General features: G+C 36.3%; 1 protein-coding gene across 2 annotated transcripts in view; it reads right to left on the bottom strand.

Annotated features, from left to right (window-relative positions):
* Positions 1 to 27,502, bottom strand: part of FBN2 (fibrillin 2) — a 222,825-nt gene that overhangs the window by 81,590 nt on the left and 113,733 nt on the right. For both annotated transcript variants that reach the window (XM_061422898.1, XM_061422899.1), the window contains exons 9-19: positions 23,162 to 23,314; positions 21,467 to 21,700; positions 20,392 to 20,529; positions 17,885 to 18,004; positions 16,062 to 16,187; positions 15,096 to 15,218; positions 13,339 to 13,461; positions 7,498 to 7,650; positions 4,923 to 4,976; positions 3,223 to 3,348; positions 883 to 1,008 (exon numbers count right to left, since the gene is read on the bottom strand). In XM_061422898.1, coding sequence (XP_061278882.1) covers positions 883 to 1,008; positions 3,223 to 3,348; positions 4,923 to 4,976; positions 7,498 to 7,650; positions 13,339 to 13,461; positions 15,096 to 15,218; positions 16,062 to 16,187; positions 17,885 to 18,004; positions 20,392 to 20,529; positions 21,467 to 21,700; positions 23,162 to 23,314 — 1,476 coding nt within the window. The remainder of the gene's footprint in view (positions 1 to 882; positions 1,009 to 3,222; positions 3,349 to 4,922; positions 4,977 to 7,497; positions 7,651 to 13,338; positions 13,462 to 15,095; positions 15,219 to 16,061; positions 16,188 to 17,884; positions 18,005 to 20,391; positions 20,530 to 21,466; positions 21,701 to 23,161; positions 23,315 to 27,502) is intronic.

Below are 27,502 nucleotides of genomic sequence, written 5' to 3'. Positions count from 1 at the left end.
AGGAAATAAATACTTTAATATATTTAAAAAAGGGTTATTCCAAATATCTTAAGATGAAATCTTTTTTTTAAAGTTACTATTCAGAAGTAGTTATTGGATTTGAGAATGTCATGGGATACTTCTGTAGGCCCACACAGTGCAACTGAAAAGGAATAATGACCAGTAGTCATACAGCAAATTATCCTGAAATACACAGTACTTTGATCAAGGAACAGAAATATAATTGAAGATACTCATAGCTTAGCTAGTATCTCACTGAAAATGGGGCCTTTCTGAAGCATTTAACTGATTCATATAACTTTCACTGCAGAAAAATTAGCTTAAAAGAAAAGGAAGGTTTTTTTAAACAGCAATTCATGATCCTTAAATTCAAGCCATAACTTTCAAAAGGAAAGAACAATTTTCTTGGACTATAAATTTAATTTAGGTGACCATTTTTACTCAGGCCTCAAATATAGGTTAGCCTATTTTCTGGGCCAACCTCTGAAGTCTATCAATCATTTGATAAATAAAATGCCGAAGAGCTGACTTTGTTGTGAGTTCAGGTTCTCCTAGGCTAATGTGTTACATTGGTTTTAAAAAGGGAAAACCAAACAAACAAAAATCTGATATTTTATCAGCAAGTGAAACAAACTGGCTTCTTTCACTTATTTTCATTAACTTCAAAATGTGTGTTGATATTTCTTCTGAATGGGACAAAACTGATGGTATTTATAAACTGGGCTAGATGCATGCTATTTCTAAAACTGGCAGATCAGCTGAGATCGTAAAATTTAAAACATATTCAAACAACATTCTTTTTGCTCTATTGCTTGATAATGTATTTGAGGTTCATGCATATTAAGATGCTTACTATTCACAATGAAGAAAAGCGGCTCTTACCTTCGCACGTCTCTGTCTCAGTCCTGAACACGTAGCCAGGTGGGCAGGTGCAGCTGTAGCTCCCAGGTGTGTTTCGGCACAGACCATTGTCACACAGCAGTCTGTTTACCAGGCACTCATCAATGTCTGGAAGCCACCGTTAGAAGACAGGAGACACACACAGTGAAACGGACAGTACGATGCTCAAAATGTTTTAATTTCGTTATTTGTTTTTCTTCCTCATCCCATACCTTACTCTGTCTCTTTGTACCCAAAGCACATTCCTTGACCCTAAGCAAAATACATTTTACTCAAATGGAACAATCTTGTGCTTACTCTTAAGATGTTCTAAAGTCCCTGGGATGTGTGTTAATGCTTTGGAAAAGGCACATGACTACTTTGTTCTTCATTTACTTGTTGACTTGCAGTAGTATTACATTTTAAGCATCATTATAGTCTCCCCCAAGATTATACACTTTGCCAAGAGGCCCAATCACAATGTATTTATCCACTGATCCATGCTGTGGGTTGAAATGTGTCTCTCAAAAAAATATTTTGAATCCCTAACCCCCAGTACCTCAGAATGTGACCTGATTTAGAAACAGGATTCTTAAATAGAGTAATCAAATTAAAATAAGATCCTTTGGGTAGGTTGTATTCAAGTATAGGTGTGGACACCAACGACAGCAATAAAGGGGAAATTATGACATAGGGACAGACACATACAGAGGGAAGTTGATGTGAAGATGCACAGGGGAAAGACAGGCGTGTAGCTAGAGTGACACATCTAAACACTGAGCAATGCTAAAGACTGCCTGCAAACACCTGAGACTGGAGAGGAAAAGAAGGATTCTCCCACCGAGCCCTTCTCCCCTAGAAGAGGAAAGGAAGGATTCTCCCCTAGTGAGAGCATGGCCCCACTGACACCTCGATTTTGGACTTTCGACTTCCAAACTATAACATCGATTCCCATTGTTTTAAGTAACCCCATTTTGGGTACTTTGTTAGGGCAGACCTAAGTAAACTAAAATTGAAATGTGTTTTTTTTTATTTTAAAATCTAGTTTTAATTTTATTAAAATTATGCATGTACCTACTTTAAAGAGTTGAGCACTGCCATGAACCGTGTTCAGTGTGTGAATGTTCATTGAATTTCCTTGTTTTCAGTAGGGTACCCATGCACTCAGCTGTACTTAGATGCTATGCTGGAAGTGACTTTGCTTTTAGGGAATAAAAGCTAGGTGGTTTGCATAGTTTTATAAGTGTTCAACAATCTCTGGCTGGGGCCCCTGCCAGTAGGTTTCAAAATCTATTGTAAGTGCATGATATTTAATATAATTTTATACATCCATTATATGTGTATCTTCAACTCAAGGTGAGATGGATATATAGTAACATATATCAGTAATAAAACTCAAAACCATAAACATGGAAAAATATATTTCTTTCTAATCATAATCAAGACTTGTATTTGAGTCATTAGTGGTAGATGTAAAAATTATTATATATAATGAAGGATTGATTAACATTCATTTTATAAAAGTGGACTCAAGTGCTCTGCTGGAAAATCTAGATTTTTCACAAATTCTTGAATATAAGAATTATGTATTTGAGGTTTTTCAAACATTCCCTTATAAATTACAAAAGGAAACATCCATCTCATTTATCATATTTGGATATGTTGCAGCAATTGACTGTTTCTTTCCAAGTCAACCTGTAATATTTAATTTTCTTAATGTAGTATATTATCCGAGGAGAAGGCAATGGCACCCCGCTCCAGTACTCTTGCCTGGAAAATCCCATGGACGGAGGAGCCTGGTGGGCTGCAGTTCATGGGGTCGTGAAGAGTTGGACACGACTGAGCTACTTCACTTTCAGTTTTCACTTTCATGCATGGGAGAAGGAAATGGCAACCCACTCCAGTGTTCTTGCCTGGAGAATCCCAGGGACGGGGGAGCCTGGTGGGCTGCCGTCTATGGGGTCGCACAGAGTCGGAAACGACTGAAGCGACTTAGCAGTATATTATCCATACATACCACCTTGTTAATTTTTGAGTCCCACTTCCTAGTAAAATATTATAGGATTAAGATATATGCAGATAAAACAGGTCAATAATTCGCTATATGTCCATTCATCTGGGGGAAAAACCTAATTTAAATATTAATACTAAATTGTGCACTAAAAAGTCTGTTACTGTTTAACAGTATTTGATTCCAATATTTTTATATCCCTATACTAAAAAGGAAACAAGAGAAACTATAAGACCTCTAGTTTTAGTCACTTATTTATAGTTTGATTCCTCCTATGATCCATGGGATTAAACTACACAAAAGGCTCCTGCATAATAAAACAAATAACTTACCAACACAATTTCTTCCAGAGGCATCTGGTTCGTAGCCACTGTTGCAATTACACCGGTAACTGCCACGTAGATTTTCACAAATTCCATTGGCACATATATCAGGATCCAGAGCACACTCATTGATATCTGCATTAAATATTCAAAGTTTAATGCTCACAGTCACTTACTGTCTGTTGATACATGTATGTCCAGTAAAGATCACTCAAAACACATAGTGTTTAACCCTGCAACCCTCCAATTTGCTGTTGTTCAGAAAGGGAAAGGAAATGAAAATAAGGAGTGAGAATAAAATCAAGAGATATGGGACACTTCCCTGGTAAAAATGAAAAGTGAAGGGAACTGGCAGAAATTCAAAGAATTAAGCCATGTAATGTGCTGGCATTTATGATAAAATTAATAAAGAAATTTATAGGCTGTTGGCTCAAAACCCAAAGGAAAACTCAACTTGATAGGTACTATAACCATCTAATTAAAAGGCAAAGATTTATTAGGATTTCTATATAATTTTATGGTTCCAAAGGCATGGAATATTTCTATTTTATTATCATTTTTTATAGTCAACTAAGCAATATGATACTTAGTAAATGTTTCTCCTTGTGGATAAGTTGAAATTGATGGAGAGGTCAGTTCAAATGTGGATGTTTGAGAACACAATGTTTTACAAGCCATGAACAGGACTACTCTTTGTCATGATAGGAAGTGGGACTTGAGGAATGATGTGCTTGTATGAGAAGCCACTAAATTCCAACGGGGCAGCTGGCTCTGCTGGGGAGGCAATGATGGGAGGGAATAAAAAATGGTGTAAAACAAAATTTTGGTCACTATGCTCAGATTTTAACAGTAACTATTGTTTTCTAGAATTTAGGAAGCCTTAAATACTCCAGAAATGTCAAGTCTTTTGGTTTTTGAGAGAAGCATCTTTGTAAAAGTTGGCATTTTTACTCTTGTTTCTGATGTTCTTTGCAAAGATGTGATATTTACTGTCAATTAATTTATAATTTGTCTAAAGTCTCATCAAATATGAAAGTAGAGGAATATTTATGCAAACTAAAGGTGAATAGCACCCTACAGTTTTATTTAAAAAAACAAAGGATACTATATTAACATATAAAAGAACTTTAAAATTATAAACACATATGTACTTAATATTCAAATTCCATATTGGAATTTTGTCTATCATAGTGCTAAATTTAAAAGAAGAAAACTTCATTGAAACTTTGTACTTCTATAGATGTGTAGAAACATTTTAGTATATTCCTAGCCATAAATAGTCAATTTATTTTCAGGGCAGTATATCTCAAATATCTCTTAAAGACCCATATCAAATACCTCATACAGATTATTTTTGTTTAAACTATGTCAGTGCCATTATTTTACATTTTTTTCTTCAAACTGACTCCCTTTTTTTTTTAACCAACTGCAGCTTCTTCTTAAGCAAGGTGTCCATAAAATCATGGCTGTAATTTGTTAGTGACATTTTTAACAACACATATTTAACAGATAAGTATTTATCTACTAAGCAAAAAAATGATCATCTACATACTGCTTAATATCATCTAGCTTTTAACCACTCTTCTAGAAGAAAATTTATCTTACTACATTGCACGGATATATTTTATAATACAAATATACCATATCTATAATATTATAATAATAAAGATGTGCAATAATTATTATAAGATTGAGAACTGAACAGTTACCTCTTCCATCCACAGTGATCCCTACTCCACTACTACAAAGGCCATGGAATTCAGCTGTAAGATAAAAACACATAGAGAAATCAAAAGCTCTAAATTACGTCGGTTTCATACACAAGTCACTTTCATAACTCCAAAACTATCATTAAAAAGAATTATCTGAAATAACTTAAAATTGAAAACAAATCACAATTTTCTAGCACATAATTATTTTAAGAGTTCCAAAATCAGAGATAAGCGTAAAAAAGTAAAAAAAAAACAAACTTGTAATTATCACCTTAATCATTAATATATTGATAAATATTACAAATATTTTCTACTTATGGAAACTTAAATAAAAATCTAAATTGTATTATAGAGATTGATTTTAAGCTTTTTTTTTTCTTCTCTCAATAACAGGAAACATATGTAATAAGTAGCATTTACTATGTCATATGCCTGATACTGTTCTAGCATTTTGAATCTAATAATTTATTTAACCCTCCCAATACCACTAACTAGATACTGTTATTTTCCCTCTTTTATAGCCAAGAAAGTTGGAATAGAGATGGGAAGTAATATGCTCAGATCACAGAGGTTATAAGTGGGGGAGTAGGCTTGGACCCTCTGTATTCTAAAACAGACATTTCACGTAATAGCCCATTTAATAGATTAATATTTTTTTCTCAGTTATGTGGATGTATTACACTCGTTCAATCTCTTATTGATGAAATTAGGTTTGTTCAACTTTTGGCTGATATAATAAATAATTACTGATTTATTTTTTATAAATAAATTTATAAATTTTTAAATAAATTTATAAATAATTACTAATTTATTACTGATAAAAATAATACAAATTTCAAAATGTCACTAGGTTAATCTCTTAGAAGTAAAACTGCTCAAAGTTTAGGTTTCTTTTAAGGTTTTTGATAGTCTTCCTCTCCCAAAATATCCCAGGTTATACTTTCAGCAGCAGTGTAAGAGAATATCCATATTGGTATAACCTTCCCAACACTCGGGAGAATCAATCATTTTTACCAATCTGTAAACAAAAATGACACTTTTAAAAATCTTCTTTTAATTGTAAACAGATTAGGCATCTTTTTATGTGGCACTCAATCATTTGCACTTCTGCTTTCTCAAGTTTTGTGTACACTGTATTTTTTTCTATAGAGGATTTCAACTTTGCCTATTGATTAATGTAAATTCCTTATAAATTAAGGAAAATATTTTTCTAATTCATACACGTCTTTGGGGCCTGTTTTGAGAGTCCTTTATCATTACAAGATAACAAAAAGTTTGCATCTTCTACAAAAAAGTTACTTTGCAACATTTAATATAGGGAGCTACCTTCATATTTTTTCCAATATTTATCAACAATATTCACTACTTTTAGTTCAATTTGTTCTTGCTGATCTAAATGTCACCTTTATTGTATTCTATAAGCCCATTTATATTTACAATTGTTCCTAGACACATTTTATTAGTTCACTGATCCTTTTATCTAGTCTAGCTATCAATTTTTATACTTCATAACATGCATAATTCACTTAGATACATTAAGATACTTCATTAACTCCTTTCTTAAATAATATGCATATTCTTTCATAATAAGCATAATTCACTTAGATATATTAAGATACTTCATTAACTCCTTCTTTAAAAAAATGTCATACTCAGTAATTCTTCCAGAGGGATGCTAACTAATTTTCTAAGGTTTGAACAGTCCAGTTAGTATTTTTTAACAGAATTACTAGCCACTTGCTTTGCTAGAATGCATTTCTTCCATTATCTACCTGAGAAATTCTTACTTTTTTTTTTGAGACCAAAGTAAGTATGCATCCTTCTTTGCAGTCTTTCCCAGTCTCCCCAGGAACTGCTCCTTCCTTTGTGCTCTCCTGGCTCCTTAGATTTCTTTTCAAGGCAGCAATCATACTAAATTGTAATTTATATATTTGCCTACCTATATTTTCAACTCATCTTGACTTTAAAGGGGAAAAAAAAAGAGAGACTGTGTTTGAGTCCCTGCTGTAGTTACATCTATTCAATACAGTTTTCATAAAAGTATGAATAGCCAGTCACAGAATAGTCAAATTAAACCATTTAATGTGCCTGTAACATATGGTAACATTCAGAAAGAAATTTATCACTTTCTGGAACTACTGATAGATTCCTTATAGACCAAACTCTGATAGACTGCATCCTAATACCATTCTTCGTGAAAATTAAAAATAAATAAATCAGGTTCTCATGAACTTATCATAACCTTGAAAATGGTAAGTAAATTTTATGCTATTTATCTTCAGAATGATGAGAGATGAAAGCTAGCATGTTCATGTAAAGAATCTGGTTTAACGGTCATAATTGGATCATAAGATAAATTTTCCTATTCACTATGTGTTCTCTTTCCCTAGAGATCGTAAGTAAATATAAGCCAGATCTTAATATATGCCTCACATATCAACACAGATTTGGATTTCTTTCCTTTCATTAAAGATAGACAAAACACTTCAGAGTCGAGGTACTCTTTGACCCACTACCTAATGTTAGCTTAGATAGATTCCTTTTCAGGTACGGAACTGGCAAAGGTGTCTACCTGAGTTTTTAGCAGGGCATGGCTGGCAGGGCTCTCCAAAACCATAGTCTGGATTGGCACAGCAGCATTCAGACTTGGTCACGGCGCCGGGGAAGGGCCGCACACACACTCCCTTCTTGATCCCACCGTAGCATGTACTACGCATGTGAGTGTCTGAGGAGAAAACAATGACTTGAGATAGTGATGCAGAGACAAAGAGATTTCAAAACAGAAGGCTTCTTGTAACTTAAGTGGCCACTATATAGGAAGCTTCTGGATAGCATCTGCCACTTACTTCTCTTTTTCTTTGTATCTTCAGCATCTCATAACATTAGGAGATCAACAAATGTTTATTGTGAGAGGAAAAGAATAAATGCATATGAACAATTTTTTTCTCCAATAATTTTTATGCATTACACAAGCATCAATTATCCCACTTATCCTCACAGGCCCCTCATTGACCCAGGTATATTTCCATAGCTATAAACAAGCTTCTCTTGTTGCAGAGCTCGAATCCTAGGGCACTCGGGCTTCAGTAGTTGCAGCATGGAGGCCCAACAGTTAAGGCTCCTGGGCTTCAGAGCACAGGCTCAGTAGCTGCGGTGTGTGCTTACTCCAGGGCATGTGGGATCTTCACGGACCAGGGATCGAACCCGTGTCTCCTGCATTGGCAGGCAGCTTCTTTACCACTGAGCCACCAGGGAAGCTCTGTTATGACTATGTTTTAATCTCTGACCCTCAACAAATCCAGTTCTATAAATATTACCACTACTATGTGTCTGTTGCTTTACAGACATTATGTCATTGAACATTCAACAGCTCCATAGGGTAGTGATCATTATCCACTTTTCATAGATGAGGAAGGTGAGGTTCAGAGGCATTACGTAAGTATCTCCAAGTCCTAGACTATCCACTGCCTGAGCAGAAATTCAGACACAGGCGTGTATGACCTCCAAAGCAATTCTTCTTTCTACTATGTCAGATTATACCCTGAAGACACATAACCTGGTTACTGTGCTCATCTAAATTCTCATAAAATACAGGACAACTTTATGAGATGGTAAATGGTGAACTATTGAAAAAAAAAAAACTCAGATCATCATACAGGCCAGAGAAGCAGTAGAGCTTTTAAGCAGTCTATTATATAGTAATCCCATCAAAGAGATAATTATTATAAATATTTATAATTATTCACAATTTGTTGGAAATAATTAATTTTATCTGCTTGCTATGCAAAGTACTTATGTCCTGTGATCTGGTGTTTTTTCTGGTCTAACAATGAGACGGATGTGTGGCTGCATGAAGCAGAGATGTGTGTATGCTCAAACGGAAGAGGTTTTCCGACACTGACCCTGGGGAGTAGAAGCGTTGTTCCTTTCTGCCTCTGCTATGACCTCATTTGGGAGGGTCAGCTCTGAGTTACAAGTATAGGACTCAACAAATACAACATAATTCATGACTTGCAGTAAGATTTTTGTGAGTTCTTAGGATGGTACCCCTTATCTCAAAGGCATCACAGAATGGTCAAAGTTATTTCTGTTTTCATGCTGAGAACGTAAGCCAGGGGCAATTTTTAGAAGCAAGTCGATAAAAAGCCTATGGTGCTCACTTCTACCTTTGATAAAAACAGTTGAGTTTTCCCTTTTCAAAGACCCCAGATTGGAACTCTAGTTCATTTTATTCTCTTCAGTGTAAACAAGCCAACATTCACAGTAGACAGGATTAGAGACACTGATAGCAGCAGGACCATCAGTACCAGCTGACATGAATGTTTTGGTTGGTGATTGGACTTAAATCCTATGCTATGCCTTTTCCATGTGTTATCAAATTTCTCCATGTGTTTTCTTTCTTAAAGACTGGAATTGCTGAAGGATTTTCTCAGATAATTAGCATACTTTACCTTTGTATTTACCAAAGGTAGAGTATATATGGGCACAAATGCTAATTTTACTTTATTCTTCATTTTTCAGTATCAACATTTCTTTATAGTTCAAAGCAGCAACTCTTAAGACTATGTTTAATGTAACACTACTATTCTGATTTAACAAAACAGTAGTAATTGTAATAGTTTACTTATTGGGTATGTGTTATGTGCCAGACATCATTCAAAATTTATACCAATAAATCTAATATTAATCTATTTAATCCTCAAAACAACCAGTGAGGAAAGGATGCACAGAGAGGTAATGTATCTTGCCTAAGGCCACACAACTCGTATAAAGAGCAGAACTAGGGTAAAGAACAAAAATTAACCTTTTAGCTGACAGAACTGTCAAAGAGTGTTCATGAAGATGCTGAAATACTCTTAAGCTAACATAACAGGATGTTAAAAAGGAAAATTTAAGCTGAAATCTCATGGTGCTAAATAACATATAACGAGGTGAATTTTGAAACTCCATCCTGAAGGAAGTAGAAATGGAAGATTCGTTGCCAGGTTCTTAAACCCCTCCCAATATCCAGGATACAATTTAGAGAGAGGCAATTAAGAGTTTTTGAGGAGGATTTTTTTGGGGCAAGAGTCAGATTACAAATTGGGCATGCTTCCATCTTCACCCCTGGGCAAGAGAAAAGAGCTTCACAGGGAACAGCTTGAAGAATTTGTACCAAACTCTATCAGGGACCCCTAGCACACAGAGGAGAGTGGCTGCTATTCCCACCGCAGAATCAAAGGAGAAAGGCAAGAGCAACCTCTATTCACTCAGTTCACAGGGCAAAGGGTGGCACGTCCGGTGGATTAGACGAGGGTCACACTAACTGGAGGCTCTAAAATGAACTCATAGAGAGGAGACGAGACACCATTAGGGACAGTCTGTCTAAAGTGGACAGCACAAAGATCTGGGGTTGGGCCAGGAGCAGCCACCAGGAGAAAAATGCAGCATCTGCATCTTGTCACGGGCAGGCCAATACCGTTGACACCCTCATGAAATCACTCACAAGGATGAAGCTGGCTTAAACTTGTGTCAAGCCCAGAAATCTTGAAGTAACCCTAGAAGAGTGTGCTTCTGCCTTCTTTCCTCTCCCCTTGTGCTTTGACTGCTCTGGTAGAGTCAGAAACATCCCAAGCTCATGAAGGTGTGAGCTTGGGAAGGTAAGTCATAACTTCAAATCAAGTTCAGAATATTGACTATTATACATCACTGGACATTCTAGCTGCTAAATCCAGATTGTTTTCATTACCTCAAGCAGCCTTATAAATTTCTGCCATCTAAAAACTGTGAAGTTAGGGGTACCTAAGTTTTCTTCCTTATTAGATAAACTGCTCCCATTGAATAATTAAAAATATGTTTTGAAAGGATTGAGAAAATACAGTTGCCTTTTGTTCATATCCTGTCTGTGAATCATGCTTCTTCAATATCCTGGTTACAACAGAGTTTAATTTTCTGAAAATAAAAAAACCCATCTCAGTATGTAGGTAAACAAAAATGAACAAACAAATGAAATCTAAAATTAAAGTGCGAACTCCAATAATAATTCATAGTAATGATTCATTTCTAACCTCAACAATCAATGTGTCTAAAAGCATCTCAAAAGGCAGAAGACATGAAGAAAACACATCTAGCATGTTAAAGGAAGAGCTATATAATTTTACACACAGAACAAATGGTGTTTTTATTTTAAAAACTTTAAGTAATTACAACTGTGAAAAACTGGAGAGGGATTCACCAAAAATTCTAATGCTTTTTCTGTATGTGGACAAGAAAATGAGTATTTGTGTTTGAACACTCAATTCCTAACAACTACTCTTATGTCGGTTGCTTAAAAGAAAAATCATTTCTCCCTCCAAAACTGGTTTTGAACTAATCATAGATTTCAGCAAAGCCATTTAGATAAAGGAAAAAAGCAACTGAAAATATTTTAGCCCTTTAAGCAGAAAGGAGCTACATTCTTCTCGTTACTGTATTTGAAAGAGTCCTGAACGAAGTGCTGACAATCGTGTAAGCTGAAATAAATCCTAGCCTGGATAGAGTGGATGAAACTTTAAGTGGACAGATTATTTCCATCTGCTGTTGCTTCTTCTTCTTCTTTTTTTTTTACATAACCTTCAGAATCCAAATGTTTTGATTCCCATAGGTTAAGAATAAAGTATAACCAGCTATGTCTGAGAAAGAATTTCATTTCTCTAAAATAATACTTTTAAACCACTGAGTATGTCTGTCTTTTACTCTATGACCTGAGAAATAGATGGTGCACAACGGCTAATTCACTTTCATGGAAGTGCTTTGGAGAGAATATGGCATTCATTGTATTTTCACAACTACTCCCTCTGCTCTTGATATCATTAGGACATAGTGGTTGGGGTTTTGAATGCCAAAGATATTTTCGTTTTGCCTGCCTCTTTAAAGCTGATGCCTGCTCACTCAAAAGTAGGAATTATTCCCAAGAGGAATGCTGAATGGTTTCAAATAAAATATACATTCTCTCTTATACTCTTTCCTCGTTTCTATCATTACACGGCACTGAATAACTATTTAGAAACATTTCCAACTTTTTATATAAGTTGAAGTTCTAACATATAAATTATTTACATTTAAATTTTTGTTTGGGAAAAGCAGCAGACTCACAGACATAGAGAACAATCTGGTGGTTACCAGTGGGGATGGGAGGAGGGGCAACATAGGGATGGAGGAGTGGAGATACAAACTATAGGCGTAAGGCAGCTTAAGGACGTGCTGCACAGCATGAAGAATATAGCCAATATTCTGCAATAACTGTAAGTGAAATTAACCTTTAAGATTGTATAAAAATAAAATTTTAAAGGCTTCCCTGGTGGCTCAAACAGTAAAGAACCTGCCTGCAATGCAGAAGACCCGGGTTCTGTCCCTGGGTTGGGAGGAGCCCCTGGAGAAGGGAATTGCTACCCACTCCAGTATTCTTGCCTGGAGAATTCCATGGACAGATGAGCCTGGCAGGTTACAGTCCATAGGGTCTCACAAGAGTTGAACACAGCTGAACGACTAACACACACAACATTTTAAAAAAATGTTAAAGCTCAGATGACAAAAATAAATACTGTTTGGGTAAAAATAAGAGTTTATTTAAATACAACTGCTGTCCCTGTTTCATGTCTCATTAATTATAAAATATATACCCATTGTATGTAGTGTTAGTCTCTCGGTTGCGTCCAACTCTTTGCGACCCCAGGGATTATAGCCTGCCAGGCTCCTCTATCCATGGGATTCTCCAGGCAAGAATACTGGAGTGGGTAGCCACTTCCTTCTCCAGAGGATCTTCCTGACCCAGGTATCGAACCTGGGTCTCCTGCATTACAGGCAGATTCTTTACTGTCAGACCAGAGAGACATGGTTATCTAATAATACGAAGGACACCGGTAAAGGACAGTTTTCTTTTCCTTCTCTAGCATTTCTATCTCATCAGAGGCTACTGAAGGGAGCTAGTTGGGCTCTTTGTACCTTTTTAAAAACTGCCTTATTGAGATATAATTCACATACAAAGAATGCACCCATTTAAAGTAAATAAATTCAATAGCTTTTAGCGCATTCATAGAGTTGGACAATCGTTATTCTAGCTGATGTTAGAACATTTCATCTTCTCATAAACACCTTTAACAATCACCTCCTTCTCCCACCACCCTCAAACTCTCTGCTCTGAGCAACCACTCACCTGCTCAGTCTCGACAAATCTGACCTTTACAGACATTTCATTTGGAATCGTACACTGTGTGGTCTTCTGCGTGTGGCTTCTTTCACTTAGCACGATGTTTTCAAGCTTATCCATGCTTTCATGTATGTTAGTATTGCGTTCCTTTTTATGGCTGAATATTATTCTATTGTATAGATACACCTTTATCCCGTTTTCAAAGATCATTCGGTCACTGGGGCCATTACAGAATGTTTCACTTACCAACACACACACGTCCGTCCACACCCACAGCCAGACCTGGGGGACAGTCACAGCGGAAGGACCCTTCATTGTTGATGCAATGCCCATTCATGCAGATTCCTGGGGTCTGGCACTCATCAACATCTGCCCAGAGAGGGGAACACAAGCCGGGACGTTACTCTAACTTTATTACAGAGTTGACCTGTTGCCACCACTGTACACTATCAACATTTGGTTTTCAATTTTATAACTTGTGCAAGAATACACAGATGTGACAACGAATCTTTTACACAAATGCACTCTTTCAAACACATTTTCAGAAAGATTGAGTGAAAGTAGATTGTTTTACCCCTTAGAAGAATACGACAAATTCATTTTTCATAATTTATTTGGCAATTCTGTTTAATATTAAATGATATTCAACTCAAATTAGTTAAGTGAAACAAATTCTTAAAACCAAGGTAAATGTTTTTAACTAACTTTCATTTACACATACATAAAATTCCAAGATGCTGTTTTAATATTAATTCAGTCAGTTCACAGTAACAAAATAATTTGAAGTCTCTTGTAATTTTCAAAGTGCTTAAATTTATTAAATGTAACCCACCATTAAATGGCTTCCCTGTAAAGGGGAACAGCCTTCAAAACACAGAGCTGCCAAATCATGAGCATTTCAAAATTTATGGATTACAGCATTTGTAATAAAAATTAATAAAAGTTTCAATAAAGCAGGAACTGGTGAGATTTAGGTCATCTTTTTATGTATATTTAAGTTTCTTAAGAAATGCTGAAAAAGTTACAGGCTGTAATGTAATGCCACGCACTGGAACAGAATGCTAATCTCATATCTTGTGATTAATCCAAGTTAGCTAACCTTGAGATGACATTCCAGTCCTGAGTTCAATCAGCAAAGCTACAATATTTCTATTTAATAGTGAACTTCCTTTTCATGAATAGTCAAGAAACTACTTTCATTCAGAAATACAAGAATCAGTCTTGATTTTTCTCTGTCCATTGTCCCTGGAATTTCACTGACATTATAGGGTTTGGCTATGAGTATTATTTGCTATTCAGATCAATTTGTGTGACTGAAGGCAGGAAGTATTCATGGAGTTAATTTTGTCCAAATGGAGGAAACTGGAATAAAACTTGTTTTTGTAGTAGAACTACAAAATTTGTTGCATCTTATTAAATTCCAACTGTGAATATAAACATAATGTAGTCTTATTTATTTCCAAGAGTTATCTTTTGCTTAGTAAAGTTACCACTAGAGCTTAGGCTTCAAAATGGTTTTATAAATAAAAGAGTTGCTAGAAATATTCAAATTACTTCTTCATGAAATCAATACAAGGCTTTTAGATATGGATATGGTAACAAATGATATGTGAATTAGCTTACTGAAAAGTTATAATGCAAAGTCAGTAATGAATGAGAGTGGAAAATCTAGTTCTGAGAATACAATATTTTTCTTCCTCTTTTTTTATGTAAAAAGTTGAGAGAACTTATTTCTTCATTGTCTTTTCCAGATTTGCTAGAACCAATCTGTCATTCCCTTAATTCTTCCTATGCCATTATTATTTTTGTAAAGACACTGGTGTTCCACAGACCACAAAGTATGTTTTTCTAGGAAGCTTTAGACACCTGCCGTACTGAATTACCGAGAGATGTGAATAATACAAAATCCACATGAAGAAACTGAAGTAATTCTTGCATGATTCATTCAGATAAAAAAGATGGTTTCAATCATGGTTACTTTCCTATCTCAGAGCCATACATACCAGTGCAGTAACGCCCATTTGGAGCCAAGATAAATCCTGGTTTGCAGATGCACTTGAAGCTGCCATCTTCATTAATGCACATCCCATTCAAACACATGTTGGTAGTTGTACATTCATCATGGTCTACAGGAGGAGAGAGTGACTTACACAACTGGCCTTGAGGAAACCAGTTCCCCCTCTTCCTACAAACAACTGTCAGGCATATTCTACTGCAAAAATGAGCCAAGTGGTCACAGACTTTTTTTTCCTTATGAATGCCAACCGAGTGAGAGCAAATAGTGCGGAAAATGTGAAGCACCATTAGTGTAAGGGACACAGAGGAAAAGCATCAAGGAAATTTTGTGTGTAGTTTCTATTAAAATCACATGAATAGAGTTTTATTTTGATTACCAAAAAGTTACTATTTCTTTCATCGGATGTTTATATTGTATGAGAGAATAAAGCAATGACAAAGCTCACTGCACATGAAATGATCTAGACTTTGATTAGTGGGTGAAATATGTGCTTCTGTGCAAACAGAATGTTTCTGTGGTGTATTGGCATTTACTACACTGCTAGACATCACCAGGACCACAAATTTGGAGATTTGATTATCAGATACATCAAATGTTTTTGTGCTTCCTTAGACTGGAGGTGGGTCTTTTCTGTGTTATCAGTGTTGTAACCCCAACAGTCAAAATAGAGTGGGTGCTAAAAATTACAAAGAATAATTGTTACTTTAATTAAACATATGCCACACAAGAAATTTCCAGAAGCAATGAACTATTCATTTATTATATTTCCAAAAATTCTGTCCCTTCACTTTAATAGTCTTTTGTTAAATGTATTTATATTTTACCTAAGTCATCTGAACGACTCTCATATATGTGCTGTATGAGCTTTCATGGAAATAGTCTATATGGTTCTAAATAAAAGTGTACATATCCCTTAAAAAATCTTTTGCAAGGGAGTAGGCACTTTCCATACCAACACAGTTTTTTCCATCTGTAGTTAATTCAAAGCCAGCATTGCAAATGCACTGGAAACTTCCATCTGTGTTCACACATCGACCATTCTTACAAAGAACCCCATTCTGGATGCATTCATCAATATCTGGGGAAATGAACAATATTAGTCTTTTAAAATCACAAAAGCAATAAGACAATCCATGTAATATCCAGGTCATGGTGCTTCTTTAGAAAAATGTTCATCTCTCACCAGTTTTTTTTATTGGATAGGTAGGTGTAAGCAGTTCTACAGCCCTGACTTATAATAGCTGAAGGAGGGAAGAAAAAGAAAAATGAAATGGGGTGTACAGTGAATGTAGAAGAGGATGGACAGTGCAGCTGGAATGTAGCTGCTTCTGACACAGTGGTTGAAGACCTTAAAAGTCAGAGCAAGTGAAACTGCTTATATGTGGAATCTAAAAAAAATGGCACAAAAGAACTTATTTACAAAACAGACACAGAAAACAAACTTATGGTGACCAATGGGGTGAGGTGGGGAGGTATAAATTGGGAGACTGGAATTGACATATACACTCTACTATATATAAAACAAAAAACTCAAGGACCTATTGTGGGCTTCTCTGGTAGCTCAGCTGGTAAAGAATCTGCCTGCAATGCAGGAGACCCTGGTTCGATTCCTGGGTCGAGGAGATCTCCTGGAGAAGGGAACAGCTACTCACTCCAGTATTCTTGCCCAGAGAATTCCATGGACAGAGGAGCCTGGCAGGTTACAGTCCATGGGGTCGCAAAGAACCAGACACAACTGAGCAACTTTCACTTCACATTACTTCACTTCAAGGACATATAGTATAGCACAGGGAACTCTACTCAATACTCTGTAATGACCTATATGAGAACAGAATCTAAAAAGGGTGGCTATATGGGTGGTGGTGCTGGTTTAGTCACTAAGTGGTGTACAACTCTTGTGACCCATAGACTAGTCCGCCAGGCTCCTCTGTTCATGGGATTTTCCAGGCAAGAACATTAGAGTGGGTTCCCAATTCCTTCCCCAGGGGATCTTCCTGACCCAGGAATCAAACCTGTGTCTCCTGCACCGCAGGTGGATTCTTTACCACTGAGCCACCAGGGAAATCCAGATATATGTAAAAGTATAACTAAATCACTTTGCTGTACACTGAAACTAACACAACATTGAAAATCAACTATAGTCCATCAAAAATTAATTTTAAAAAAGACAAAGCAAGGAGCTGAATAAGAATGGAATAACTAAAGAATATCTCGATTAAGAGCAACATGACAAAAACTGCTGGAATAAAGTGATTCAAGCAACTGCCAGTGGATGAATAGGAAATGAAAAAAGGAAAAGAAGGATTATCTTCTAAAAGAATTCTGGGATGAATCAGCAGTGAGGTAGAGCATTTGGACGATGCTGGTGGGTATAGCAATGAAACTGCATTAAGAGCAGTCATGATGTGGTATTGGACTACGTTTGAGGTTCAAAGAAAACAGTAGCTGAGAACAACAATAAATCTTAAACTCCGTTAATCAGAGAGCAGTAATACTACTGATCTTACTTGGAGAAAGGAAGCTGTAATCTAGGGAAGGAAGATATACCAGGGTTTTTTTTTGTGACACCAGATACCACACTGCCTGTGTTACACATGCAAAAAAGTATTTATGTTTGAAGAGAGCACTTTGAGGGTAACATGCAGTCAATCTGTAATAATGTAACAGCACTTATTTCATTCCATGTCTTTCTTGAATAAATTCACTTTTAACCTCAACAGCCTGGGTCACTATATTTCGTGGAACATTTTCATATGTGAAAGCAAGCTGCCTTACCAATGCATGCTTGCTTGGTAGGAGTCCGCTGGAATCCGGCGTGACATTTACAATAATAGGATCCAGGTGTGTTAACACAATCTCCATTAGTGCAGGGATTTGATGTGCATTCATCAACATCTGTGAGCAGCAAAAGAAACCATTACAGACTTCACTCCATTTCTAGAAATGTTTGTTTAAAATACATTTAGGCCTCCCAAATTTGAGAGAAGGCCAGTCAGTGCTAATAGTCTAAATAGCAGAGTATTTATAAAGGAATAAAAATTCCTTTCTTCAACTACAGAGGCCCATCTGGAGAGTTACAAAAATATCACCTATTGGAGAATACAAGAGAATTTGGTTTAACCAAGAAATAATGGTCTTTCAATTTGAATAATGTACAATGATCAAAAGTATGAGCTTGGGGAAGACATAGCCATGAGTTCCCAGAGGCTAGAAAATGTTTATTATCTAAGTAATCTGGGCAAGTTAATAGCCTCTTTAAGGCTTACTACAGAGTTAGAAGATTAATTAAAAGATTTTTAAAAGATATATATTTATATTATATGTTGTCACTCTATTAGTTTTTAAAAAGACAGATAAATTATGGAATTTTTTGTTAACTATTTTTTGTGAACTCAACTATATATGTAACTTTGTATTAAGGCTTGGATAATATCTTGAAGCAAAAAACACGGGATAGTGTAAAAATGGAAATTAGGTTTAAAAAAAGTTTATTATATTCAGTAGTTGCTGGTTTCTCTAGGATCTTAAAATTGGCACAGGGATTTTTTTGTATAAAATGAAGTTTTATGGAAATACTGATTCTGATCCTAAAGGTGAGAAACGTCACTGCTCTCTCTTTAAATTCTCTAAGTCTTGATCAAATGCAAATTTATCACAGAATTCAAGGACTGTGCAACTGAATGACAAAGTGGACAGCAAGGATTAGTTAAATCCTAGAGAAATCATGTTTGTGTTAGAAAAAGCAATGCCCACTAAGTATTATTTTGAATGCCGGTGAATTAAAAGCCTGGCTGACTGGTTAGGGCATAATGATTTGTCCTTTCATAGACACAGAGAAGCCATTAACATATACAATTTCAGCTAAATTGGTGAGCACAACAATGAAATCAATTCACAGTTTTACCATTTTTGTAAACAGATTGCTTCTTTCACAGATATTCTTAAAAGAGGAACTGTACTCTACCAAACTCACCAACTTCATTAATATCAACAACTAGACTGAAAGCAATTAAACTTTCTCTGGTAACAGAGGGGGGAAAAACACTCAGAGCAAATAAAATTAAAAACAACGAAGAAAAACAGGAGTAAATACTTTTTCAATTCATCCAAAGATGCCTCCATTGAGACTCACATTTAAGCTTCTGGTTGAGCCAAAAGAATGAAGCAAAAATGAGAAAAGACAGAGTTGAGAGTGTTAGTAAGCATATCAGGCATGACTAATGGGTGCACACCAGGCCAGATCAGCTTCAGAAGACAGTGCTGCAGGTCGTGTCTGATTCTTTGCAACACCAAGGACTATACAGTCCCTGGAATTCTCCAGGCCAAAATACTGGAGTGGGTAGCCTTTCCCCTCTCCAAGGGATCTTCCCAACCCAGGGATCCAACCCAGATCTCTGGCATTGCAGGCAGATTTTTTACCAGCTGAGTCACAAGGGAAGCCCCATGGTCCTAAAACTGTCCTTAAAAGATCATCAAAACTCTCTTCATTGCCAAATACAGCAGTGTTTTTTTGTCCTCTTTGTATTTCATTTTTTGGCTGTACTTAACACGCCTTTTCTCTTGAAAGCACACCTTTTCAAGGCTTCCGTGATACATATTTTCTAGATTATTTTGCCATCTCACCAACATTATTACTAATGTTGCTAGTCCCCAGGGTTCTAGCTGTACTACTCCTGCTATCTTTTAACTCTGTTTTTCAGCCTGGCTGCAATAATCACCTGTATGTTGCTGACTCCTAAAATTTTAACTCAAGTCCTGAACACTCCTCTTACCTTTACCCCTCTACAGGTCAATACCCAAGACACCTAAAATTCAACATGCCCCAAAGAGATTCATCAACCACTTCTTCCCAATCTCTGTCTTACAGCTCATGTTCATGATGTCACCATATATCCAGTGTTTCTCAGTGAAGAAGGAAGAAAAGGGAGGGGCAGAGACAGAAATCATAACATTTAGAACCAGAAAGGACAGGGGATTCTTTTTTCTTTTTCTTTCTGGCCATGTCATGCAGTATGTAGGATGTTGGACCAGGGGATAGAACCTGCACCCCCTGCAGTGGAAGCATGCAGTCTTAACCACTGGACAGCCAGGGAAGTCCCAGGCAGGGGATTCTTGAAATAGTCCGGCTCAGCAGTAGGTTAAAGAAGCACATGGAAACATAAACACATAAGAAAGACAACTTGGAAATTAGCTTTACTTCAACATCATATTCAGCCCTACTTGTTCCTGTAGTCTAAAAGCTATTTAAAAAACTAAGAAGAATGAAGGACTCGTGAACTTACCTATGCAATCCCCATTTGCATCCTGCTTATAACCCATGTTGCATTCACATCGGTAACTAGAGACAGTAGGTATGCAGCGTCCATTTAAACAGAGATTAGCATGGTGCTTACAGATATCTATTGTCTGGTTCAGAATAGCTGTGAAAAATCAGAGCACAAATGATATTCCATCACTCCAACATGGATTACTTTCTTTAAAGTCGATTTTCAAAAGGATGTTTAAGTACATTATTTAGTTTTACATATCAAAAGCCCACATTATTCTGTATTTTATTAAAACTTTAATGTTGGAATGTAAAAACTATTCTTGAGACACATGGTTATAACTTGTGTTTGTTAAGTTATATATCTGGAAACTTTGCCCATAATGTCGTCTTTTTAAAGTGTCAGGAATGTTCTACTGTACATTTGAATGCTTCCCACTTTTTTTTTTTTTTGGGTAAGCATGCTGAATATCCAGATATAGTAAACAGGCAATATGCCAAAAAGAACAAACATAACACTGTAAGACATCATTAAATATTATTAGCAAGAGCAGTTATTTTAAAAAAGAATGAACTTAAATGTCAAGCACGCCAATGCCAATTCTGGCTAGAAGCCCACAGTTCTCAATTTCTCAAGTTATTCAACAAAAGAGGGCGAGGAAAAGAAAAGATATTTCATTATAATATTTGTTTAGGCACAAGCAAGACATATTCAACTTATTTCAGTTGAGAAATGGTTCTGGAAAATAATTCAAGGAGTGTATGATTGAGACAGCTACAAGCAGCCAAATGAAATACACTGGAATCAAAAAGAATGCTCTTTAATGGCATCATCTGGTCTTGGAATATTACCCCACTCTCACCTCTATTTTCAAAGAGAACCTGGGTCACTCAGTCTTTTCTCCAACTTAGAAAGTTTATGGAACATAAAAATAACACTTTACTAAGACTGTTTTACTGTATTATGCTTTAGACCTCGAAGTAGGTTTCTGCACACACACACACACACACCTTTTGGGAAAAAGGATTAGATATTATAATATCTTTAAAGGGGGAAAGCTAAAGAGTCTACACATAAAGTGAACACTCACTTAGTCCCGTGATGATGGGCCCCTGCCCCCCGGCCCCTACACCAGCTCCCCCAACGCCAGGAGAAAAGCCGTTGCCTCCAGGAATGGGGATGAAGCCTGCTCCTCCGGGGCCATAGCCATTGCCATTGCCACTTGGGGCAAAGCCATTCCCCCCAGCGCTTCCAGGTCTGGAACCAGCACTCCCTGGAATCCCTCCTATTGGAAGTCCATCCAAGCAAAGTCTGCGATATTCCTCTAAAAGAGAAGAAAGTTCAGTTAAACACAAATGGATATATTTCTGCATAATAAAGGTAATTTGTGTGTTGTGATAATCATTTTATGTTATCTATGCTTCATGATATGAGTAAGTCAGTTATTAGCTTGATAAATGTTTTCAATGCTAGCAGTAGCAGGAAAAATACAGGTGCTTCAGGAAAAAATGGAAATCTATAAGCCATGTTTTAACTGAGTTGCATACCCAAAGAACTGTCTATACATATTCTTTGATTTTATGTCTCTAAGTGCAACTCATAAAATTCCAGATATAACTTGCATCTGCAAGAAATTCACTTGAATAGATGGATACTAAACCTTTAAGTAATTCATTCTATATTTGGTTTTACTTAAATCTCCATCAGTATCATACCTACACATTTTCCCTCTTTTCTTTTTTTAACGGATTAATATAATTTAGAATAATTTTTTTCCAGTGTGGACTCTTAACAGAATACAGCATTTAGTACACTTTTAAATCTGTTAATTGTTTGTCCAAGTACCAAAGTTGAGAGAAAAATGTATAATTGCCTTATTTTCTTAACTGTTCTCAGAATTAGGGCACCATATAAGAAAAAATGAAAACTGTTTAACTCAAGTAATTGTTTGAGTATTAATATGACTAGGATGATGGGTTTCCAAAATTACACACTATGCTTTACCTCTGGTTTTTAAAAAATTTTACTACTCAATTTTGGAATTTCAAGGATTAGAAATTTAGAAAGAAAGGCCTTTATTTTTTTTCCTCCATAACAGAACATACAGATATGTATGTTTATAAGCATATTTCAAAAAGCTGAATTATTTTTCATACTTATAACATGGAGGCAATATAATAACACATTATCAATGTACTTTTATGTGATGAACACTACACTTTACTATGCATGTTATATTAACAAGAGGAACTACTTCTTGTTCATCTTAGAGCAATTTTCTGGTATAGCCTCAGCTACACAGCAGTTAATATAGCAAAGTGAATGACAGTGAATTCTGAATACAAAATTCAGTGTATTCTGAATTTTCAAGGTCATTAGAAAAGGGAGGAAATATCTCTTAAGGACTGGAGCACAATAAGCTGAGGGTATGCCTAAAATAAAATAAATGAAGACCAAACTTTGTTACTCCAGCTTCAAATGGAAGATTAGGTTTTAAAACTGAACTTAAACACCGACATTTAAAATAATTATTAAAATTCTTGCTTAAAGTTAATACATGATCAGTGGTTAGGGTTTTTTCCTAATATTAACAAAAAGAATAGAATGAAGACTGATTCCAATAAACAATATCACCCTAACCCCCACAAAAATCACCCAAGTCATATTGAAGATACTAAAAGGAATGCAAAGATGATCTGTCTTTAAGGAAAACACCAAAGCACATTATTGTTACTAATTTTCCTGCCACTGTGTGTCCTGAGCACACGAGCAGCCAACAGCTCACCAGAGCCTCTGACAGGACAGGCTTCAGGAATGGTTCCGATGCCCCAGCAGCGGCCGGGCTCACAGCAGCACTGCATTCTGGTCATCCTGCCCGGAAGCTCTTGTGCACAGCGACCGTTCACCAGGCCCGAGAAACACGTGCCTGTTCTCTGATCTAAACATGGGAAAAGAAAATAGAAGACATGACAGAATTATCCTGAGTCCTCACATCATTTACTGTACACGTTAGGAGATGCTAAGTTAAGGGGATTATTTTACTTAATTTCTATTACATCTCATTCTTTCCATTTCTATCACATTTATTCATGCTTTTGTCTATTTACAAGCAAATACTCACTGAGCACCTGTGCCATGCCATACCCTAGGTGTACAAAAAAGAGAGGCATGAAGCAGCTAGGAGCTGTAAGTAAGAAGTAAGAAGTAAGTATGCAGTAAGTATGCAGTAAGAAGCCACACCCAGACAGACACAGAGCTCAAATGAGGGAAAGCGACAGACCCATCTCAGCCTAGACTAGTCAATCAGTCACCCAGCAGACCTGCAGATGCATACTGTTGTTCACTACAGAAATTGTCTGTTATTTATTACACAGCAATACAAAACTATCGCAGGTACTATTTTAGAAAGACTGATCAAAAACAGCTCCTTTGAGGCAGTGGCATCTGAGCAGACTTTAATAAGGGGAGAGCATGAGCCACACAAGTAACCTGGAAGAAGAGAAGTTCAAAGAGAAAGAAGAAGATGTGTTTCACGTGCGTGAAAAACGAGGAGTCAACGTGACGGCTAAAGAGAAGGCAGAAGGGAGGTGGAAGATTCTGAGCTCTTGTACAGAGGGCAAGGGCACGTACAGCCCCAAAACCCACGAGGGAAGTACTTTCTGATTTTATTTGAAGCGCCAAAAAGAGTGAGTCCAGTTTCACTGCATATTATTTAACTTTTAACAAGGTGCTTCCAAGAAGTTCTGTCCATGACCACAAGAGGAAACACACACCACAACCATCAGGAGCTACATGTCATTGATGCAGATGAAACTGTTAACTATAAATAATGCTATTAATAGGGAAGGTCTAATATTTTTACACTAGACACTGAGTTTAAAAATAAATATATTATTTTCTTAAATGGTCCAAAGCTTACCTCAGGTTGCTTCCACACTATTGTTAAATAAAACAATTGGCTTTAGTTAGGTATTATTCCATGTAAGAATCAGAATGCCTATCAGTCCCCAAAAGAAACCCAGTATGACCAAGAGAAAGTACATAATTCGACTCATGCAGGCTTACTTAAAGGCACTGCAGACACTTTATAAATGTCATGATTTTTTTAAAATTTATTTATTTTAATTGGAGGTTAATTACTTTACAATATTGTAGTGGTTTTTGCCATACATTGACATGAATCAGCCATGAGTGTACATCTGTTCCCCATCCTGAACCCCCCTCCCAACTCCCTCCCCATTCCATCTCTCAGGGTCATCCCAGTGCACCAGCCCTGAGCACCTTGTCTCATGGAATGAACCTGGACTGGTAATCTGTTTCACATATGATAGTATACATGTTTCAATGCTATTCTCTCAAGTCATCCCACCCTCGCCTTCTCCCACAGAGTCCAAAAGTCTGTTCTTTACATCTATGTCTCTTTTGCTGACTCACATATAGGGTCATTGTTACCATCTTCCTAAATTCCAGATATATGCATTAGTATACTGTATTGGTGTTTTTCTTTCTGACTTACTTCACTCTGTATAATAGGCTCCAGTTTCAGCCACCTCATTAGAACTGATTCAAATGCATTCTTTTTAATGGCTGAGTAATACTCCATTGTGTATATGTACCACAGCTTTCTTATCCATTCATCTGCTGATGGACATCTAGGTTGCTTCCATGTCCTGGCTATTGTAAACAGTGCTGTGATGAACACTGGGGTACACATGTCTCTTTCAATTCTGGTTTCCTTGGTGTGTATGCCCAGCAGTGGGATTGCTGGGTCACCAGTTGGGTGTGGACAGGCTGTCTGTCATTGGGAATAATTTCATAGGTAGATTTTGACTCCCAAGAATGATCCAGGAAAATCGTTTTTAGAATATTCATTCCAGAAACCTAAAGTATTATATTCTTAAATTTACTTGATTTACTCCTCATGAATAGGATGAAAATTAAGATACGGAACTTCTAAACTCTTCACAGTAACCATTGTTACAAAATACATTCAGTGCTACACAGTATGCTGAACATATTTGTCTCTTCAAGGATCTCTGAGGAGGAGATGAACCATAAGATTTGGGAAGAAAAAGAAAAGAGTCATGGCCTTGAGTCAGAATACCTAGGTTTACATCAAAATATTGTTAATTGTTTTATTCTGTAACCATATCTACCTACTTCTTATTCATGAAATAGGGTTAATGGAAGGATTAAACAAAGCAATATATGCTCTGTTTCCAGCAGAATGATGTATTAGATACCCTGAGTATCCCTCCCCATGGACACATTCTTGATAAAATATGAAAAACTACTTTAAAAAAATCATCTCACTGACATGAAAAAGGGGGAAAACTGAGTCTCAAAATGAAATGAAAACAAGAATCTTTGGAGGTTAAGTGCACACCTAGGTTTCAGCTTTTGGGCTTCTGTAAACTCTGGAGACTCTGGTTTTCAACTCTTGATAGTTTTACAGGGGCCAGAACCTAAGAGATAAAAGCCCAGATTCACCTCTCTAATACAAAATGAAACAGGACTCTCCCTCATAAAGTAGGGGTCCCAAGCAGCTATATCCTTGTTATATGGCTAATGCAGAGAAAAGCAGCTAAGAGACTTGCCTGTTTTCTACCTTCGTGCTGGATGGAGGGGAAAAAAAAAAAACTCTTCCTAAGAATGTGAAACCACAAGCTCTTTCTCACATAGATGGCTCTGTTGTCAAAATATTAGGTTTGTGTTCTGAAAATTTCAAAGGAGGAATATTACATAAAGAGGTCTCCAGGTAGGGATATTCAAAGTACCTCACAAAAACCAACACAACTGAGGACTTAATACTGACACAGGTCTCAAAGAATTTCCACATATAAAGTTCCAGGAAAAAAGGAGTAGCTAACAGTAAAGTCACTGAAGAAGTAGGTAAATAAATGACACACAGAGAAACAAGGCTCAATGAGCAAAAGTTAGCTGAATAAATAGCAGGTTTCAGATACTGGAATGGTCAGATCAATTTTGAAAAATCATTAATTGTTTTTAATTAACGATAATTCATTATATACTAATAACTAAATAACCTTTAATCCATTTAAGCAATTAAAAAACTAAAAATGTGAACAGAGAAAACAAGTCCACAAACAATGAAAGAACAGACTTAAAAACATTCAATGAAATGTCTGTAAATAAAACAATCATAACTGAAATAACACAGTGACTATATTAAGCAGTGTACTGCACATAGCACAGTTAATGGACATGAGTTTGAGTAAGCTCCAGGAGTTAGTGATGGACAGGGAAGCCTGGTGTGCTGCAGTCCACGGGGTTGCAAAGAATTGGACATGACTGAGCAACTGAACTAATTAACTACACATAGATGAAGAGAGAATTCCTGAGCTGGAAAAAATAGCTGAATATATCATGGTTGTGTAGTTCAGAGTCAAAGAGATGGAAAATCTTGGAAAGAGGTTAAGAACTATGGGGGTGAGTGTGAAAAGGTAATTTACATCTAATAAGACGAATAAGAGTATTAGAAAGTGTCAAAAGCAGACAATAGGGGCAGAGGCCATAGTGAACAGATACTAGTTTACAACTTTCTAATGATGTTGCAAGATAAGTTCAGATCTAGGTAGTCCAATAAATCCAAAGTGGGAAAACTAAAAAGAAATCCAGAGTTAGCACCACATCACTCTGAAACTGCAGAACAACAAAGAAAAGGTGAAGATCTTAAAAATAGCGAGAAAAAAAAGAGTACCTGCTAAGGAATTATATTTATATCAATCACTGACTTCTTAATAGCACCAGTGGATGCTAGAACACAACAGAATATTATCTTCTGTATGCTGAGATAAAATAACTGTCAATCTAAAATTCTGTACCCCAAGAAACCATCTTCCAGAGGGAAATAAATTAAGGCCATTTTCAGGAAAATATAAACTGAATTTTCTACAAAAAGGTTCTTGCCAAAGTAAATTTTAGAAGAGGTGTTTTAGGTAAAAGGGAAAACAATTCCAGTGGAAGGTCTGAAATATATGAATAAATAAAGAGGGAAAACACTGTTAAGATACATGGACAAGTAATAAAATATCAAACAATAATAATAATGATTAATCTGTTGCAAATGGGGAGTGGAAATTGGTTGGACTTTTTTACCTTGGAA

The sequence above is a fragment of the Bos javanicus genome, chromosome 7 (assembly GCF_032452875.1).
Source record: "Bos javanicus breed banteng chromosome 7, ARS-OSU_banteng_1.0, whole genome shotgun sequence".
NCBI lineage: Eukaryota > Metazoa > Chordata > Mammalia > Artiodactyla > Bovidae > Bos > Bos javanicus.
This window is presented reverse-complemented; position numbering and strand designations above follow the sequence as displayed.